Source organism: Rhipicephalus microplus, chromosome 6 (genome assembly GCF_043290135.1).
Source record: "Rhipicephalus microplus isolate Deutch F79 chromosome 6, USDA_Rmic, whole genome shotgun sequence".
NCBI classification, from domain to species: domain Eukaryota; kingdom Metazoa; phylum Arthropoda; class Arachnida; order Ixodida; family Ixodidae; genus Rhipicephalus; species Rhipicephalus microplus.
This window is the reverse complement of record NC_134705.1, coordinates 202,275,210-202,295,176: the sequence shown is the minus strand read 5'-3', so window position 1 is coordinate 202,295,176 and position 19,967 is coordinate 202,275,210. Positions and strand designations below refer to the sequence as shown.

Here is a 19,967-nt window from a genome sequence, read left to right as displayed (position 1 = left end):
TTCTGCAGGTAACACCTGAAGAGGTCAGTGCGCATGCGCAGGTTCGTTCGAAGGGGCATTCACCAAGAGCTCGGGCAGCAGCGCCCGGCCGAGCGTCCTCACCGATGAGACACCGCGTGATTGGACAAGTGAGTTGCAAAATATACCGCACCCGTGAAATTTCACCCGTGCACAAATGCTGAGCTGGTTCATTACAACACGTGCTGCTCTTCCGGCGCAGAGACTGCTGGCTGTAGACGTTTCACTTAATATCGTCTCATATTGAGCTTAGGAAACAGCAGTGCATTTCCCAGCGTACTTTCTTGCAGAATTTCTCAAAAATGAGGCCAGCCCGGTATTTTCGCTCAGGTCATGTTACCGCTGTTTCAGCTTTCGCACACGTGGGGACAGTGCTTTTAAATGTGTACCGGTCTTGTGTGGACGTTTAAGCTCTCCCTGGCTGTTCATTAATCGTCCTCACACGAAGCCACAGGATCGAGAACCTGCCAGCACCGTTGACAGCGCCGGTACAATGAAAAAAAGGGAAGTCTTGTATTTGTTAAAAAATGCAGAAAGTGCTGCAAGACTTGCAGCACATTCACAATAATAAAAAAAACTAAGCAAGCTTGGTGACAAACACACGGCCGGGCTGCGCGAAAGAGACATGTATGAGGAAAGACAAACACACACTTTGAAAGTTTTATTCCTTCCACCGTTACTTCAGTTAAAATGCTGAGGTCATGGGTGAAAAAGCTTTTTAGAGAGCTTGACTAGGACCACGACCCTGTACCAAATGGTATATGGATAGGCAAGCGTGCAGGGCAATGAAACAATGTACGCAACATATATAGTTCATATTCAATAGAACATAAACAGTAAAATAGGTCAACTAGTTTTTTTTTTTTTTTTAAGAAATACGCGAACCGCCACTGTCAGAACCTGAGCGGGAAATTGGTAGAAATGATATTGCACGTCACGCGCGTTTCTTGTCTCAATTCTGATGCATGTACGTGTTTCACCCACAAAAGTTGCTGGCGATGCTCGTTCCAGGCCACGTCGCAATGTTCATGGAAGTTTTGCGATTGTTTTTGAAATTATTTTGTCAAGATTACGCGCAGAACACGTAAAGCACAGTAGCTCGCGAGTCCCAGCGATAATGCTGGAATGTTTGATAAAAAAAAAATAGGCACCGATGGCTATAAGAACGGGTGATGGAGTGAAATCAAAAAGTTCACAACGAATAAAATGGAACTAGCTAGCCCACGCCGGCTTAAATGGGAGATCACTGGGAGTATAACCGTAGCCCTTCAGTATAGTAGACATAGGATGGACTGGGACGACAATAATTGGTTTAAAACATACCGGCGTTCGACGTCTATGCTTCTTTCCAGGCGTGCCGCGTCCCGAATGTACGTCACTTCCGTCTGTGTCTCGGTGTGCGCATCCGGTTCCAGCCTGGGTGTTCTCGGGCGCTAGCATCTTGGACGGCTTCTGCCAGCGCTGGGAGCCTCGCAGCCAGTGCCTCGAAGCCGGCGGAAACGCGTTCGCCTCTCTCGCCGAGTGTCAGAGGACGTGTCACAGTGAGCTCGAACAATCATCTATACTCGTATACAAGTTTGTAAGCGTGGGTTGTGCGCTCGACAAGTGGACTTTATCTTCTTCAAGGTGACGTAGTCTGCCCCGGAGCCATCCAAAGTCTCGGGGACATGTCGAGGAGAGGAGCTGTTAACAGTAGTACCTTCTATTTACAGGTAGCACGTGATGGGGGTAGCATCACAGAAGCTCTCGAAGGAAGCTTTTGGGAGCTCTGACCAGGAAGAAATTAGGGTATGCTCAGCTGCAATGTCCAAGCGGCGCCAAGCCAGGGAGGCTGATCATAACAAAGGCTGGAACTGATTTCCTTAGCGCTCTTGAGGTAGTGGGGCACAACTTGGACGATCTCAAACTTAAAATACTTCAGTCAAACTTCTAATCCCCAGAAGAGAGAAAATATTCAGTCATACGTTATTGACAAGTTCAATACACTCCCGCCAGCAGGCTAAAGGTTCCCTTTGACTCACACAATTCGTCATGGCGGCCCCTCCCGCGCCCCCATCCACAGTTCCCTTCCCCCTACCCCTACCCCTTCTTGGTTCTGATTGGAGGAAAGGGTACGAAACTTGACATATAAATTATTTTGAAAAACGCCCATTTGTGGAAATGTCAGTTCGAGCACACAACCCGTGTTCAGGGACTTTTTCATCGTAAGTTTCCATATTCCCCTTCCTGTAGATTTTTGGGCCAGGTGTAGCGCATTTTTTTTAAGCGTTACTGCGGCATCTATCGCATACATTTGGCACAATCTGAAGCTACTTGCAGTGAGCCGCGGTGGTGGCCCAGCCGCAATGCACGTGTGGAGAACCTTGTCGTGCGCAAGCGGTGGGCGAAAGAGCGTCGCCGATTCACTCTTTCTCCCGAAGGTCGTGGGTTCGATCCTGGCCGCCGCGGTCGCATTTCCGTGGTGGGAAAACGGAGGCCCGTGTGTGCTCGTTAAGAGCACCAGATGGTTGAACTTTCCGGAGCCTTCCACTGAGGCGTCCTTCGAGCCCACTGTGCTCTTGAATGGGCGCTTGATAGGTGGTCGCTGCTTTACAATCGTCAGGCTGAAGCATTACGGAAGACCCTTTCAGGAAGCTCGTCTGATGTGTACGCAGACACCACGCGTGCCGGTGACCGGTGCGGCGCCGTGCGCACTCGAGCCTGCCGTGACGGGGATCGTCGGCTCGAGTACGTGCTGGGCCTCGCCCTGCCCCCCAGCACCGAACGGTTTCGATGCACGCGTCTGCCGCCCGATATGTGCGTCGTGGAAGGTAGCGGGTTCGCCTCGCTCGCCGATTGCCTGGATGCCTGCCACGCCGGGAAAAGGGTAAGGCTTGTGCGCTGCAAGCACGCTACGGTCAACTAGTCACGCAAACACGTTCTTTCTTCACTTGTATTTTTTCATCCAATGCGAAGCTTGTTTGCGTTCGAAATCAACCGCCGGAAAGCGATTGGGGGAGGGGGTATTCTCAACGTGGACGCTTTCCTATCTCCTTCTTTTTCCGCTGCTTGCCTGTCTATTTCTTCATCTATTTTCCTTCTTTTCTTTTTATCCCTCCTTCCCCCCACCCCTATAAGGCACTGCGCCGTGTCGCCTGAAGGCAGACAGAAATTAGGTGCCTTTTTCCCCTTCCTTCTAACCTCTACCACGACCACCACCGTAAAGGGAAACAAACCCTTACGTTCCGAACCACATCGCTGCACATGTCGCTGCCTCAACGACCCTTAGTCAGCCTCTGAGCACCAATCGGAGGACTGACATAGTCCATCTCATAAGCGGGTTGTGGCAAGCACTGTTTTCCACCTTCGCAGGCGTCGCTTTGCAGTGCGGGTCCCGTGGTTGTGCGTCGTTGCGAGTGGCATCAGCGGCGGCTGCCCTTCTTCTACGACCAGGACGAGGCTCGGTGTCTACCCTTCATGCAGCTGTGCCTCGACAAAGGGGGATTCCCCGACAGGGACACGTGCGTCCAACGCTGCCTGCTAGTCTAACTGCTTCTTCGAGATCCGCGGCGCAATCAAGCACGAGGACAGGACGACGCTTTCTATATCTGATGTGCAATATCGCCGATGTGTTGGATGAAAATATATCAAACGTCATTTTGCGCGCTAAAATGGTGTAACGCAACCAGGCCCGGGGCCGGGAATGTTTTCTTTTTTTTTTCCTCGAGATCGACCACTCTTGAAGGCCTTCACTATTTGAGAAAAAACACCTACTTTCATTATTATCGGTAAAACACAACCCTGCATCAACATTTCGAGGGACTGGGTGGTCGGGGGCAGTGGCGTAGCCAAAAGGTGACAGACCGGGCCCGTGGCCCTTCACACCACCCGACTTTTTTTTTTTTTTCTCAACATGAGCACGGCCGGTCTGGAAGCGAGCGCCTCCACTTTCCTATAAAGAAAGCCATGTCACGCTAATAACGCGCATGGAGTTCGTGGCCAGAAAGTGCCGGGCGAAAGGAACACGCGAGATAAAAGGAAAGGAACACGTGAGATAAATTATTATTGTTATGGGGCAAAACGACACTTTTTTACTAATTTTTTTAGTGTCCACACCGGCCGTGCCGTGGCATATATTGAGCGAAAAATGAGCATTTTAAAATAAAAATTTCTGCACCTCGTTGCATGGCGATTGAACTCTAAAATCATTAGGCGAGGCGTAGTTCAGGCCTTATTCGCAAGTGCGCTTCTTGGGGGTGGTGGCACCATAGCTACGCTTAGTATACGTCATGAGTATATGACATGAGTATATATGACAGTCGAGACCTCCGTTAAGGCGCTGACGCGGCTCTTAGTCTCGGTCCCTTTATTTTTTTTTTTTTTTGAAAAGGAAAATAAAAAAAATGAATGAATGAGCAAATGAACGACACTGCATGTATTCACGATACCGCTTGCAGCATGGCATCGCTCGGATTACACAGCAGAAGACAGGATGGCGTACTTTACGATGCAGCATATATGTTTATGCGGTGCTTTCGAAGAATTATCGAGAAACGTTGCTGGACGCACCTTCCCTTTGGTGATCGTTAAACGCAGTATACTCGCTTAAAATAATTGTCTGCTGTTTGCGTTCAGCACCATTATGAATGCAGTACACTACCACAACTGCCGCCGGATGTGTGTCTATGTATACAGTCCAGCGCACTTCCTTATCGTCATGTCAGGCCAGCGCCTGACATAACGGCAGAGGAGGCGCTGGTCAGGCTGATACAGGTGGAGAGGAAGTTCAAGAGACGCAGTCGTTAAACAGTGGTGCATAGCACGCTTTTGACGCGGATGATCGTCGCTGTTGTAGTGGGGAATTCCAAGGCAATGACTAGTAAGGCCATCTCTGAGTGCGAAGTGCGAGCGTGTGCACGAGCTGTAGATGCTGGACTGCTCGAGTATTTGTGTCCGTACCGGCTGTCTGCCTACTACCGGGCGTCGCTAATAGACTCCCTTGCAAAGTGGTGGAGGTGCTGGGTATGACTAGCAGCCATTTACGACCCGCCACTTGATAGTTGCGATGGTATAACAGGTCATCCTGTATGGCGAAATGCGTTGCTTGGCGGCGAAGAACACGCGGGTAACCAGAAGTTGATGCGTCAGAAAGCATATTCAAGAGCGAGACAATCCAAGGGTCCTTTCACTGTTCGGATGGCATGTCAGTGACACTGACGGCAGAGAGGGGAAGGTCAAGAGCTGATATTTCCCTATCATCAGACTTCACGGGTGATCGTGAAAGTGCATCTGCGTCAGAGTGCTTTCGCCCCGATCGGTAGACTACGCGTATGTGGAATTCCTGGAGGCGTAGTGCCCAACGTCCGAGGCGACCAGAAGGATCTTTCAGTGAATCCAACTAACAGAGTGCGTGATGGTCAGTTACCACATCAAAAGTTTGGTCATACAAATAGGGGCGATACTTGTTTAGCTCCCTCACAATCGCGAGGCACTGTTTTTACGCAACTGAATAATTGGCTTCTGCCTTAGCGAGGGCGCGGCTGGCATAGGCGACCACATACTCCGTATAACCTGGTTTGCGTTGCGCGAGTACTGCACCAAGGCCGACGCCACTTGCATCCGTGTGTACTTCGGTTGGCGCAATAGGGTCGTATAATGGCGCAATACGGGTGGTGAGGTAAGGAGTTAACGCAGTGTTGCGAAGGATTCATCACAGGCTGCTGTCCAATTTGAAAGATCTGCAGGGCCAGCAAGGAGTTTGGTGAGCGGAGCGATGATGGAGGCAATGTTCCGGACAAACCGACGAAAATAGGAGCACAGACCTACAAAGCTCCGTAGTTCTTTAACTGTTGTCGGCTTAGGAAATTCGGCAACAGCACGAAGCTTGTCAGGGTCGGGAACAGCTCCGTTTAAGTGCCTGTTCTTTTTATGCCAGTTTCCGCCATAATGTTCGAAATCACGTAGCACGAATAAGGGCGTGGCTTCGTCTTCCTGCCCAGCGTGACATAGCTTCGTCGTCATTGACGAGGCTTGTCCGCATCGAAAGTTCGCTTACTCCACGATGTATGCCTTGGTCACCCGATCAGCAGCCCGCAACAACGCGTTAATCGCCACCTACGTGCGTTATATCAATCGAAATGCGATTCGGTGTGCCCGTGGCAACAAAAATATATTCAACTTTTTTCGCATCCCGCTTTCCGTAATTCACTGCGTGACAACGATAGTATACATGACAGAAGCCATTAACGTCCGAGGTGGAGGGGAAGACAGCTGCGCCCCCCAACGTTCCGGAATTTCATATATATATATATATATATATATATATATATATATATATATATATATATATATATATATATATATATATATATATATATATATATATATATATATATGGGGTAACCGTAAGCTGCACACAGCTCTATTAGCGCACTCATGTCCCGCATATCTGCATGGAGCAACCTTCAGGATTGCCAGCCAACGTTCTTGCCGGTCGTGACGCAGCAGTGAAAGAAAGTATCGAAATATTTCGCTGTGCAAATATGTCAATGCTAAACCACCAACTATTTTCAGCTACCGTTCTAGCAAGTGAAAGATGGGCTGTCTGTGCTCGACACCCACCCACCCCTCCTTGCACCCTCCTGCAAAAACGTATACTGCGGACGCCCTTAGCTGCCGGTCACATGTTAGATTTCCAACGGTAGATGCCTCTTGCTGACGTACAGCCGTCATTCTCATGAAAGGAAAAACGCGAGCGCATGGCAGATAGTCTCGCGCCGCACATGTATATATATATATATATTGCGGTGCAGTGGCGAAATGTGGAAATTAAAGGAGAGCGTGGGGCCTTCCCGTGTGCACCCTTTCATGCATTTTGCCCCCTCTTTTTATCGCTTTATGTTTTAGGGGCAGACCAAGCTGTGATATCAACAACTTTGAAAGTGATCACTGCTCGCTGAAATGTCCCAACAGAGGATAAGTAACAACAAGAAGGCGTAAAATGATGGCACATATTTGTGGTGGGAGTGTAGGCAGTACTATAGGCATGTCATCGCTCTCTCGTTTTAGCTTTATACTTTGCCGAGGCTATCGTGCCACGCCAGCGCCTCTTTTATTTTTTGAATGCCAGCCAGATACGCCCAATCAAGCCGTTCACCACCTTCTCCTGTAGCCCATCACGTAGCCTTCGCGTGTGCCTAGCTTTGCGGTCATGGGCAAGAGAAACCACCATGTGGTGCCTCACGACTGATATGTGGGTTTCAACGTCCCAAACCGCCATATGATTATAAGAGACGCCGCAGGAGAGGGCTCCGGAAATTTTGACCACCTGGGGTTTTTTAACGTGCACCCAAATCTGAGCACACGGACCTACAACATTTCCGCCTCCATTTAAAATGCAGCCGCTCCATCTGCAGGATGCAATCCCGCCATGTGGTGCCCTACGACTGAAATCATATGAAGTATTTTTTAATGCGAAGCATTTCTTAGTGAGCTTCGGCGACTTTAAGTCTATCTATCTATCTATCTATCTATCTATCATCTATCTATCTAACCGCTTACGTTTAGGTGCTCTCGAGGTCACCCCCTTAGCTTGGCGTGAACCAAAATTAGCATGGGAGGGTAAGATGGTTCGTCGAATATGACGTGCTGGTCAAGACATGAATAATGCCACAATCCCGCCGCGTACGTCGTCAAACACTTCGCGCCATACAGCGGCACATACACACGGGCGGGTATGTGCCGCTGGTATGCGGGTATGTGCGTCACAGGTGAATGACACTTAGTATCTACACAGGAACTACGAGAACACATATGGGCAATTTTAACGCGTGAGCGTTAAGCAATACCCGACGTTGGTAGCGTCGACCCGACGAATGCAAAGAATAAATTTCAGGGTCCCAGCTGGAATCGAACCCAAGCATTCTGCGTGGCAATAAAGCATTTTACCACAGAGCTACGCCAGATCTCGGAACTTCTTTTAAATAGATGCTAATCTTCGTGAAACGTCAATAGTGGTTGCAGTGCTGCGTATACCCAAGCTTATAAACATTACATATATACTCCTTTGATACAGCCGTCACGTTGCGTTAACGTCGATTGGGGTTAGTTGCCATGCGCTGAAATTGAGTTATGTAGCAGTGTCCAGTGCCTGCATCCTCGCGAGCATCAATCAGCGCTTTATATCAGCTTCTGGTGTTGCTAATACGCATGTTCCAGTTGACGTCGTTGCGCAGGTGCAAACAACTGGTAATATATCTGCAACTCTTCAACTTATGTCTGTGCGTGCAACATTTGTACATATATTTAGCGTCATTTCATGACGTGTCGCTCAATAAAAAAATTAGAACACGGTTACACTCCGTCCGCATGCTTCGCATAACGTCGATTACCAGGTACGTGGGATCTGCCGGTTTTTTTTTTTTTTTTGTTCAGTTGTGAACAGATCTATGGGATGGCTTCTCGCATTCCTTGTGTTCACAATGTTGGCGGTCACGCTGGCACTGTAAGAAATACAGTGTTTCGATACAGGGTGTCGCAGTTCGTGGCGCTATGCGGGCAATCAATGTAGGGAAAGAGTCACTGCGGCACTGTTGCACGCGCTCACTTTAAGAGCGCTGTGAGGCGGCGGTGGCATTGCTTCGAGCCTCAAGGAAGGAGCACGAGTGAACAAATCTCGCAGACGTATGATATTGGCGAGGGAAACACGTCTATCGCATCTCCGTGGGAAAGTGCTCCAACACACGTGTGACGCAAGCAGCACCAATCATGTGGCCTCTCATCACGACCACTCCCTGAAGGCGGACCAATAGCTCCCGTTGAGGAGCGCGGGTGCACTGGCATTGGTTGTGGTTAGATGAAGACGCCTAATTTCTGCATCTAACCACAACAAATAAAGAAATGAAGAAGGCATTGGTCGCGCGCTCTCGTGTTCCCTTTCACACAAATGGCGACTGTCCATAGGAATGCACTCACGTCTGACTAAATGTGCTAGGTTTGCAAGGTCACGGGCATACAGTACGGGTCAGTCGAGCGGAAGCTAGGAAAGGACGTTGTGGCGAATTCCGCTCGTCGAGCGGGAGCAAGTTTTCTCACTCCGAGAATCTGCATTCCGCTGCAGCGGATTCGGAGCAAGTATTCCACTGGCAGATTAGGAGCAACCCTCTCCGTGACAGAGTGTACCGCATGCTCCGTCTTGCAGAAACGAATTTCGCCGGAACTCCGAGAATGCGTTGCCGTCATTTCCGGTACAATTGGGCAGCGCTGTTCCCAGCACCTGCCTTGAGCGTTTTTTAGGTGGTGCCTTGTGTCCGTGTTTACATTTCTAAATGGTATTGGTTGATGCTGCTGAACGTGCTGCTGCTGTTTTACATCTCGCTTTGAGCGACAGCGAGAGCACTAGTTCTGCTAGCAGTAGCAGCAGCGAGGACACCGAGCCGTACTTGCTTTCCCGCCGTGTGCACGACCGAAGTCGCCGAAGATAATCGGTTATGTCGAGGAAGTTTCCGGTACTGGTTTCGTGACGTATGTGCAAACAAATTCCGGCGCGACCTCAGGCGGGGCATCCACGTGTTCCACTCGCAGATCTGGCTTGGCGCAATCCGAGTGATCGCTCCAGGATTTCGGCTGCCGCTCCGGATCTACCAGTGGAATTCACCATTCGGTGCAATTGCATTTCTCGCAGCGAAGCTTGGTGACCAGGTGATTGGAAGTCGAGGGCAGATACTTCAGACTGGATCAATAACTGCTACAGCAGATTTCTGTATCAGTCCACCTTCAACACACCTTGCAAGGAGAAATTTATATTATTTAACGGGTTGATACCTTTGGGAGTTGAACTTGCTACATCAGCCCCTCCCATTCGTGTCTACAGTTGTAACGCGTCGCGGTTCGCATCATACACGGCGTTTCAAGCCACAGGTTTAAGTCACTGTGTTGATGCCACGCTTAGGTATCCAAATAAGATTTGTTTCGTACACTTGACACTCTTCGTGGAAGAACATTTATGCCAGCTGTTGACCAGCAGGTCGCGGGGTCGAATCCCGGCTGCGGTGGCTGCATTTTTGGTGGAGGTATAAATGCTGTAGGCCCGTGTTCTCAGATTTGGGTGCACGTTAAAGAGCCCTGGGTAGTCAAAATTTCCGGAACCCTCCACTACGGCGCCTCTCATATACATATGGTGGTTTTGGGACGTTAAACTTTACATATCATCAGAACATTTATGTCAGTATTCAACAGCTTTGTTCTTTTATTTTATGTCCTCCTTGGCTTTTTGTTTTGAAAGTTTTCGTCAGAGGCATTCTGGTTCTTTCGCGGGATGCTTCTATCACGTGATTTTTACGTCCGGAGGGAAAACAAACTCGTCAAATATTTCGGTGTGCTGGATTCTTCGTGCCTTTACAAGATTAGGTTGCGCTAAAGTGTCTGTGTTATTTGCGTCAATGTACTTTTCGGTCGGTGATTCTCCGCTGTTCATCCATGGAAACGTCTAAATAGCTCAAGTTAAATTCTTTTTAGCTGATACAGTCTCCTTCGCACAAAGCACGTAGACCCAACCACATATCGGCTGGTGATGCATACGACAAATTATGCAATAAACGCTACTACTCGCACTCTCTCTACATCCAGTGGTTCAACGTGCGTGTGGGCCGCCGTCTTCCGATATGCACAATGTGCGGCGGGGGGTGAGCGATCTGTAATGAGGCATCGCACACACGCGCATGGTTGACGGTGGCGATGGAGTGAAGCCGTCACGTGACACCTCCTGCAGCTAGCTACTGTCGTTTTCTGGACGCGTGACACGCTCGCCCGCCGTCTCGCAGCGGTGCTTTCACCGTCCAGCACGCGTCCGCGGATAGCGGGCCAGTTGACGGACGAAGGAGCGAGCAGGAAGCGTGACCCAGCCGGGTCACCGCCAGGCGGAACTTGAACTTGCCTCCTCTCTCTCCCTGCCATGCTCGGAGGAGAAGGCGCCAGCCGACGACACTCGGCCAGCATGGTCTCCCGGTGCATCTTCGTCCCGCTCCTCCAGCTGCTCCTCCTGACCGTTCTGGCGGCGGAACCGGTGAGCATATTCGCAGCCCCAAGAATTCGGCCATCGGCGCACGCCGAACAAGGTCGCCCTGTGAAGGGCAATTATTCGAGAGGACTTATTTTTGGGCGAGTCAGTGCCTAAATCTGTGCACTCGACTGTGGCGCAAAGTACGTCTACAACTTAGTGCGCCTCGGAAAGGCGCGTTCTCGGTAACATGTTATCTTGACCGTGTCGCTCTACGTCAAACGTCGGCCCATCGCGCATGCACGGGAATTTTCTTTTCTCTGTTTCTCCGAGTGTCATTAAGCAGTTTCTAGTTGGCGCTTCACTTTTTCTTTTTTATTTTCTCCCCCCCCCTTCTTTTATCACGAAATGTATTTTGCGCCACAGTCAAGTGTACCTATGCTTATTATGCATTGATAGAATACAACGGATGCTTGGTCTGAGCACGGAGAGTGCATACTGTGTTTGGCTTAACAAAACAGAGCAATAGTACGAGATAGGGGTGTGGATCCAACTAAACAGTTCAACTCAGTTATAGTATGAGCGATAACACCGTGTAGTCGAAACTTCGGTAGCCGTCCAATATACGGCGTCCCTACTCGTCATATCGTGGTTTACGGACGTAAAACTCTGGGTATTATGGGTCTAAGAAAAATGAATACGGGTCTATGAAAAAAATGCTAGTGTAAAGTTATTTAAGTAATTCATGACTCTCTTTGTGTGCTCTATGCTGGAGCGGTTCGATGCTGTTAGTTTTCATAGGTTTGGTTGGGCTTCAAAAAAACGTATACGAAGAAATCGCTTCTTGGACACCACTTTTAGACACAGAGACGGAGGGTACGGGAAACTGGCCAGTTAATTCGGTTCCTGTAGTTTGTAGATCTGCGCGCTTTTCGAAGTCGAACATGTATGCAAGAAATTCCTTTAAATAGATTGTGTATGAGAATGCAACGTGCAGACGGCTTTTATATGCGGTCAGGATAGCTAGTCATAATAGACAGTGACAGCAAACACAAGCTATTGTTACGGGGCAATCTGAGAACGGTATAGCACAGACAGGTAAGCAGCCAGTCGTGAATGGGTGCGTTGTTCAGTGCCCATGCTGGAATTCACACGCTGTTAAACGAATCTTCTTCTTCTTCTTCTTCTTCTTCTTCTTCTTCTTCTTCTTCTTCTTCTTCTTCATCTTCTTCTTCTTCTTCTTCTTCTTCTTCTTCTTCTTCTTCTTCTTCTTCTTCTTCTTCTTCTTCTTCTTCTTCTTCTTCTTCTTCTTCTTCTTCTTCTTCTTCTTCTTCTTCTTCTAAAGTGCGGAGCGCTTTATGGGGCTGGGCTGTCGTAAGCTGTCGCAATCACTTGGCGCAACGCAAGCACGACCACGTATCGCATAGCAGGCTGTATACCATATTGAGCCCTCGCTCGCGCCAAGGAGAATTCTACATCCTCCTGTACTTCGAGCGCCTTGATGATGATTTAAAGTGTGGATATTACTGCTGTGGATTGGGCAACACGACTAAGCAAACCAAGCATCGCGCAGAAAAATTGAAAAAGAAAGCAAGCGAGAAATAGAAACAAGCAGAAAGAAAGGGGGAAAAGGGAAGGATATAAATAAACAAAAAATAACACACACACACACACAAATCTGGAAAAGCGAACATGAAAAAAAAACAGGGAAAGAAAGAAAACCAAAGGGGAAACCAAAGAAGGCTCCGCAATTTTCTCTGGCTTGGCGCCATACAGGACAAAGCTGCATTGGTTTTTTCGACAAGTTATGAAGCATATTGACAGCGACATCACATCAGAATATTTTGACCGACCTTCGGAGGAAGAGGCGTTAATAAAAGGACAACTCCAAACTGTTACTTTTAGCATAAGCTCACAATCACCTAATTGAAAATTGCTTGATTCTCGCTTACCATACATGCTTACATGCTCTTCTTTTTTCGTGATTGTTGCGTTTCACTTTGATGCACGCTTTAACGTTTGACATAGCTGCGTGTACAAGCATTGTGAATTCCAGGTGGTCGAAATTACCGGATCCCTCCACTACGGCGTCTCTCATAATCATATGGTGGTTTCGGGACGTTAAACCCCACATATCAATCAATCAATCAATCAATCAAGCATTGTGAATTTAAGCTACGTTACGCATTAGCGCGTGCTATCGTTTCGGGAAATGTGAAGCAAATCGGAATCTGTGGAGTTCTGCTTTAACAAGGCGGTGAATCCCTTTTGATAAATACAAGGTATAAAAATGTTTTTCGATAATCTTCTGATAAAGAAGCAAACATGGATGGCAGAAACCAGAGTCGTCTCGCTCATCTAGCAACCTTTGGGCATCCTACTGCCATGAACTATTGTACTGCCGTTATCGGATCATATCATACGCAAAGCTTTTGTGTAATAACGTACGTAATACTTTTTATGGTAACAAGGTTTTTCGTGCCAGCGTTTTTCTCGTAAACCTTGTCATCTCGTACCTCTTTCACATACGACACTCATATATGAGGCCGTGGTGGTCGCATTTCCATGGAGGTGGTATGGTACTGTGCGATGTCAGGGCACCTTAAAGAACCACTAAAGGGTTAAATTTCCAAAGACCTACGATACGAGTCCCTCAAAATCAAACAGTGGTTTTGGGATGTAAAACCGCGGTTATTATTATTATTATTATTATTATTATTATTATTATTATTATTATTATTATTATTATTATTATTATTATTATTATTATTATTATTATTATTATTATTATTATTATTATTATTATTATTATTATTCACGAGTTTCCAAACATTGCAGAAAATCATCGCGACAAGCCGGATGTGATGAAGCGACTTGCGCAACTTGGAATTCCTTAAAAAAAACCACACATCCACACACTCACATACACACAGACGCAACCACCCCACACAAAGCGCTGTTTGTAGGGTGTGTTCCTGAATGGATCTGTGTGGGTTAACGTGAGTGTGTTTCGTGAAAGAATTACGAGTTGCCTTAAGTTTCTTCATTATGACAAGTTACCAACTAGCCCAAAAACAAGTTCTAACTGGCAGGATATATTTTGACGTCGCTAATGAATCCGTTACTCATTTCTATCGAACTACAAATTAAACAAGCACTCAATCAATTCGAAGTTAATTTGCATGATGATTTAAGAGATAACTTGAAAATTTACCAACTTGATAAAACAGATTTGTCAGAGTTCGGCTCTGGCAGTTCGTGAAAGCTACAAAAATGGGTTAGTTTCAAAATCGCAGATCGGCGTCTGGTAAAGGGGTACTGACACGAAAATTTTCAGTTGACGTTTTTGGCCTAAACGAAAGGACAAGACCTCAAGAGCATAGGGAATGTACTGCTAAGCATGTACCCTTAAAACGTAATTACAGTGTGCTTTGAAAGCTATAGTTTCGTATCCTGCTGTACCCCGACGTCACAACATGTTATCATGCGGTCGCGCAAGATATCGTCACGTTTCCACGGCCGCTTCGCACCGTGGAGACTCTTTGTCTTTGATGACGCACAAGCGGCCATGTTGGAAGTCACGGTACCTGACATCACCAAACTAGCCACACTGCAGCGTGAAGCCACCAGGATTTGTAATTGACGCCTGACGCCAGGCTGAGTTCTATGGCGAAGGTAGCGCCATGGAAAAAGTGATTTTAATATATAAAAATATCAAATATATTTCCAGAATATGCTGAGTGTCACACGTGCTCAAAGCCGTATCTGCATGTTTACAAGAGATTTTTATGGCATCCTAAAGACACCTTCTGTCACTACCTTTTTAAGCAAACGCTGTACCGACTGCATCCTCTCAGGTAAGCGCCCTGCCTGGCGATGTCGCGGCTTATCTGCAAAGAAGCGTTCCGGAAGGACAGGGCGCGCGCGGTCAGCGTTCACAATGACGGCCTCGCGGTCACCGCCATTTGATGACTGCTTTTATGGCGGTGCACTTATGAAACCTTCTTTTGTCCTTAGAAGTTGACAACAACAAATAAAAAAGGCCCTGAAAGGTGACCTTTAAGAACGTTTCGCATATTCGGGAGCGTGCTCCTTCTAAATAGCGGTCCTGTGTACGTGAGCTTGTACTTACGCGATGGCGTCAAAGCGCTCGTTTCACAGCAATTGCAGTGTCGGCGTCATCGGTCGTGAGCGAAAAAAATCGAGATATAAACAGGTGAAATAAATAATAATAAAGCTTTAGTTCGAGCCGCAATCGAACTCAGAGTAACAAGGATCATCATCATCATCATATAAGCATACTGGCTCACTTACGGAGGTCGTGGGTTCGATTACCGACGACAGGTCACAATAATTGTCTCCAGGAATCTTTCGCCAATCGTTCACATGCAGCGAGAGGCTAAATTTATGTACACGAGAGCGTATAATTAATTATGCCGCCGTTGCCGGGATGTGAACCAACCACACCGAGAAGGTGATGTCGTGCGAACCTGCGATCTCTCACTCGGCTGGCGCCGTACCGCGTGGTAAGAATAATCGATAGGGTACCGACACAACGGAGAGTTTACGCTTTGTTGTGTGCAAGCTGTACAAAAATACTATATAGTTCATAGAGCTAAGACGACTGTAGAGTTCAGTTGACCAAACGACCCAGCAGGTTATCGTACAGGCTACTTAACAATAGGCCATATTCATACCATCAATCAGCCTTCATAGTTCACGAGAAGGCACGTTATTCGGTCGAGATATCAGCAATAATGCAGGCACTGCGGTCAGGACGTCGGCGAAGTACATGTAAACACTACCGGAAGAAATCTACAGTGGATCCACAGCGACCATTCTACCCCATAAAAAGAAAAAAACGCTAGGCCTGCGCGGAAGGCACAGCGCAGTCACAGCGAAAGCTAGAAAAGCGGCCTTTCAGAGCCTTTTCTAAATAACAAGACAAGACAAGATCCTTGAAGATGTGGCGCATACCCACGCTGGTGGATTGGCCAAGAACCGGATAGTTTGCATGAATTTCTTCTTTAACAACAGATTAAAATTAATCCATTTACGAGAAATAAAAGATGCAACAAGACGAATTTGATGGTTGAATTGTAAATAATTTGTAGTGTAATGCAATGAAGCGTCGTATTCGATTTAATATGATTTTGGAAATTTCAAAATCTCCTGCTCAATGATTTCAACACTTAAACCTCTTTGAACTTTTGACGAACTCCTGCAATGCGTCAACCAAAGCTCAGTCGCTGTGGCATAGACACAAAGCCCCGAAAGAAAGCACATTTTGAGCATTTAAATCTATTCCGAGAAGGTAACAAACGCCACCTAAAGTGTTTTTACGTAAGGCAGAGAATCTATTACAATAAATGAGAAAATGTTCAGTTGACTCATTTACTCCACAAACAGGACAATGAGGGGAGGCTGCCAGGCCAGCTCTGTGTAAACATAAATTCAGCTGTGGAATTTGACAGCGCCCCGCCGCGGTGGTCTAGTGGCTAAGGTACTCGGCTGCTGACCCGCAGGTCGCGGGTTCGAATCCCGGCTGCGGCGGCTGCATTTCCGATGGAGGCGGAAATGAAGCAGGCCCGTGTGCTCAGATTTGGGTGCACGTTAAAGAACCCCAGGTGGTCTAAATTTCCGGAGCCCTCCACTACGACGTCTCTCATAATCATATGGTGGTTTTGGGACGTTAAACCCCACATATCAATCATGGAATTTGACAGCGCAGTCTAGTGATTGCGACTTCCGTTTCTCGCGTTTGACATATTTTCCTATTCCAATAATATAAGAAGTGCTTGAATTCTGGTGTGGCTGTTATTGAAGGTGTAGAAAATTCCTCTAACAGTCTAAATACTCACTGGGTAATTGCTGCAAGCACACTTGCTGCGTACCCACTACGGCATTAATAATAATAGTTTCTGGGTAGTATACCCCAGCATTCACTATGCTATTTTTCGTCGTTCTTCTGAGAAGCGTTGTGTCCGCTAAACACTTGCAAGGAATTTTGTGCCAATTGTTCATGCAGTGGCCAACGACGATGAGGAATTATGCCTGAAGTGGGTATGTGCCACAGTTAATAGGTGATAAAAAAATGACAGCATATTCAGGGAGTGAATTATGATGAGTGGGGCGAAGCGCTGGAGGGTTATATATACAAATACTGTATATATTTATACAAGAAATTCTACAATTCGTAAGTGGTAGCTATACGTCGCTTCCGGTCCCCTTCATTATAACAACGTTATGGTCGCTGATTGGTGGATCGGTGATGAGGCATAGTGGGATGTTTGCAAGGACGTAGTAGTGGGCAGTTTTAAAAAGGTGAACTATAGGTGGTCACATATACAAACAAGGAATAGACACTGTGATGGTTCTTTAACTCGCACCTGCATACAAGTACACGACCATCTTGCGTTTCATATTGGCTACTTCTCAACAGTATTTGCTTCATGGTCGGTGAAGTGGTGGATCGGTGATGGGGCGTAGTGGGATGTTTGCAAGGACGAAGCAGTGGGCAGCTGGCAAAGATGGAACTGTAGGCGGTCATGTACATACATACATACATACATACATACATACATACATACATACATACATACATACATACATACATACATACATACATACATACATACATACATACACACACACACATACGTGCATACATACGTGCATACATACATACATACATACAAGGGATAGACAGACCCACGTCTTTAGGAGCTTCGCCGCTAAAACAAGCTTTTGTAGTGGGTTGGATAATTGGACTATAGTGACGCCATTCGCATTGTATGACGCCTGGTTGTTCTTGCGCTGTTCTAAAACGCTTTATTACTCATAATTACGCGATTCCTTTCCCCACATCAGGCTTGCCTAAGGCAAGTTTGCAAACAAGTCCCAAGCACCGGCGTCGCTCAGGGGTAGAATGCTGGACTGGCACGCAGCGGATCCGGGTTCGAGCCCCACTATGGCCTTGGTACTAAATTGTTTTAGGGGTGAAGCTCCTTAGGGTGGGGGTCTGTCCTTTCTCCGTTGTTGCCGTACGTAGCAACGAATGGCACATACCCGCTCTAGAGTGGGTATGTGCCACCGGGATGTGAGATGGGAGATGGCGGTACTTGGAGCGTTACCTAGATGGACGCACGGACGGACGCATCGACGGACGGACTAGCAGACGGACGGACGGATGGACTCACGGGTGGACGCATGGATGATTGCGCGGACGGACGGAAGCATGGACGGGCTGACGGACGCTTCGCCCCACTCATCATCATTCACTCCGTGGATCTGCTGTGATTTTTTTTCTTATTTCGCGATAGTGGTTACGGACACCGGCGGTGGCGGTAGTGGCGCGCGTGACCCGAGTTTTGATCATATAACAGCTTTCTCTGTAAACGCGGAATAATCCCAATAAAGAAAGGAGGGTGTGAGGCAGAGAGACATCATCTCCATAATCCTATTCGCCGCGTCCTTACAGAAGGTTCTGAAGGCCTTAGATTAGGAAGAGTTAATGGAGAGTACATTAGTATAACTTGTGATTCGCTGATGACTCCCCCGTCTGCTTGCTCGTACGTGTTTATGAACGGAGTGAAGCGCGCGCCTCAGTCTCAAAGGTTCACTGGCTGATGAATGTGGAAACAAATGGTTAATGTACAAATTATCGTCTCGTTACTAATTTACGCCATTGATATTAGTGTGCCGTGTACTCTCGTCGCAAGAAATGAATTCGCATTTCCTCACAATTCCCTTCGGGGAGGTGGGGGCAATTTTTCGTTGTCTTTTACTTTTGGCTAGCTTTAGTGTCTTGCTCCACTGAACAGGTGGCTGGTATGAGAGAGAGAAACAACTTTATTTAAGGTGAGAGTAAGACCAATAGATACATTCCTCCGCCATCTTGTTGGTGAAGACCGCTCACGCCAACCGCACCCGCAAATGGGGAGGTGAGGGGGGGTATATGTTAGGGCTGTAAATAGGCAAAATCAGTAAATCTTAGCTGATTATACCGTTACTTCCAATGAACAAGTGATCTATTTTATGACCGAAACCAATGTTGCTCCTTTGGATACACAGCCACGACAGTTCTTAATAAAGAAAGCGACAGAATCTGAATAAAGAAGGGTGTAAGGCAGGGAGACACGATCTCCCCAATGCCGTTAACCGCGTACTTGCAGGAGGTTTTCAGGGGCCTAAATTAGGAAGAGTTAGGGATAAGAGTTAATAGAGAGTACCTTTGTAACCTGCGCTTCCGCAACGACATTGCATTGCCGACTAATTCAGAGGAATAATTGCAACTAATGATTACAGAATTAGACAAGGAGAACAGAAAGGTAAGTCTTAAAATTAATATGAAAAAAAAAACGCAAGTACTGTACAACAACCACGGAATAGAACAGTGCTTCGAGATAGGTGATAATGCAGTTAAAGTTGTAAAATACTACGTCTACTTATCTGGCAAATTATAACCACAGAACGGAACCACGAGGTTAACTAGAATAATAATAGGGTGGAGCACATTCGGCAAGCACCCTCAAGTCATGACAGGTAGATTGCCACTATCCCTCTAGAGGAAGGTATATGGAACAGAAACCTGGAGGCTTACAAAGAGGGTTCAGCCTAAATTGAGGACGATGCAGCGAGCGATGGAAAGGAATGGTAGGTGTAACCTTAAGAGACAAGAATAGAGCAGAGTGGATCAGGGAACAAGCCGGGGTTAAGAATATTATAGTTGAAATCAAGAAGAAATGGAAATGGGCCGGGCATGTAGCGCTTAGGCAGGATAACCGCTGGTCGTGAATGATAACTGACTGGATTCCCAGAGACAGCAAGCGGGTTATTGGGGGAGAAAGAAAGTTAGGTGGGCAGATGTGAGTAGGAAGTTTGCGGGTATAATTTGGCAGCAGCAAGTACAGGACCGAGTTGACTGGTAAAACATGGGAGAGGCCTTTGTCCTGCAGTGGACGTAGTCAGGCTG

The 19,967-nt window shown here is 47.2% G+C and overlaps 1 protein-coding gene across 1 annotated transcript in view; it reads left to right on the top strand.

The window, feature by feature from the left end:
* Window positions 1–10,097: 10,097 nt before the first annotated feature.
* Window positions 10,098–19,967, top strand: part of LOC119168225 (uncharacterized) — a 33,061-nt gene continuing 23,191 nt past the window's right edge. The window contains exon 1 of the mRNA XM_075867623.1: window positions 10,098–11,059. Within this exon, the coding sequence (XP_075723738.1) occupies window positions 10,949–11,059 (111 nt within the window). The 5' untranslated portion in view covers window positions 10,098–10,948. The remainder of the gene's footprint in view (window positions 11,060–19,967) is intronic.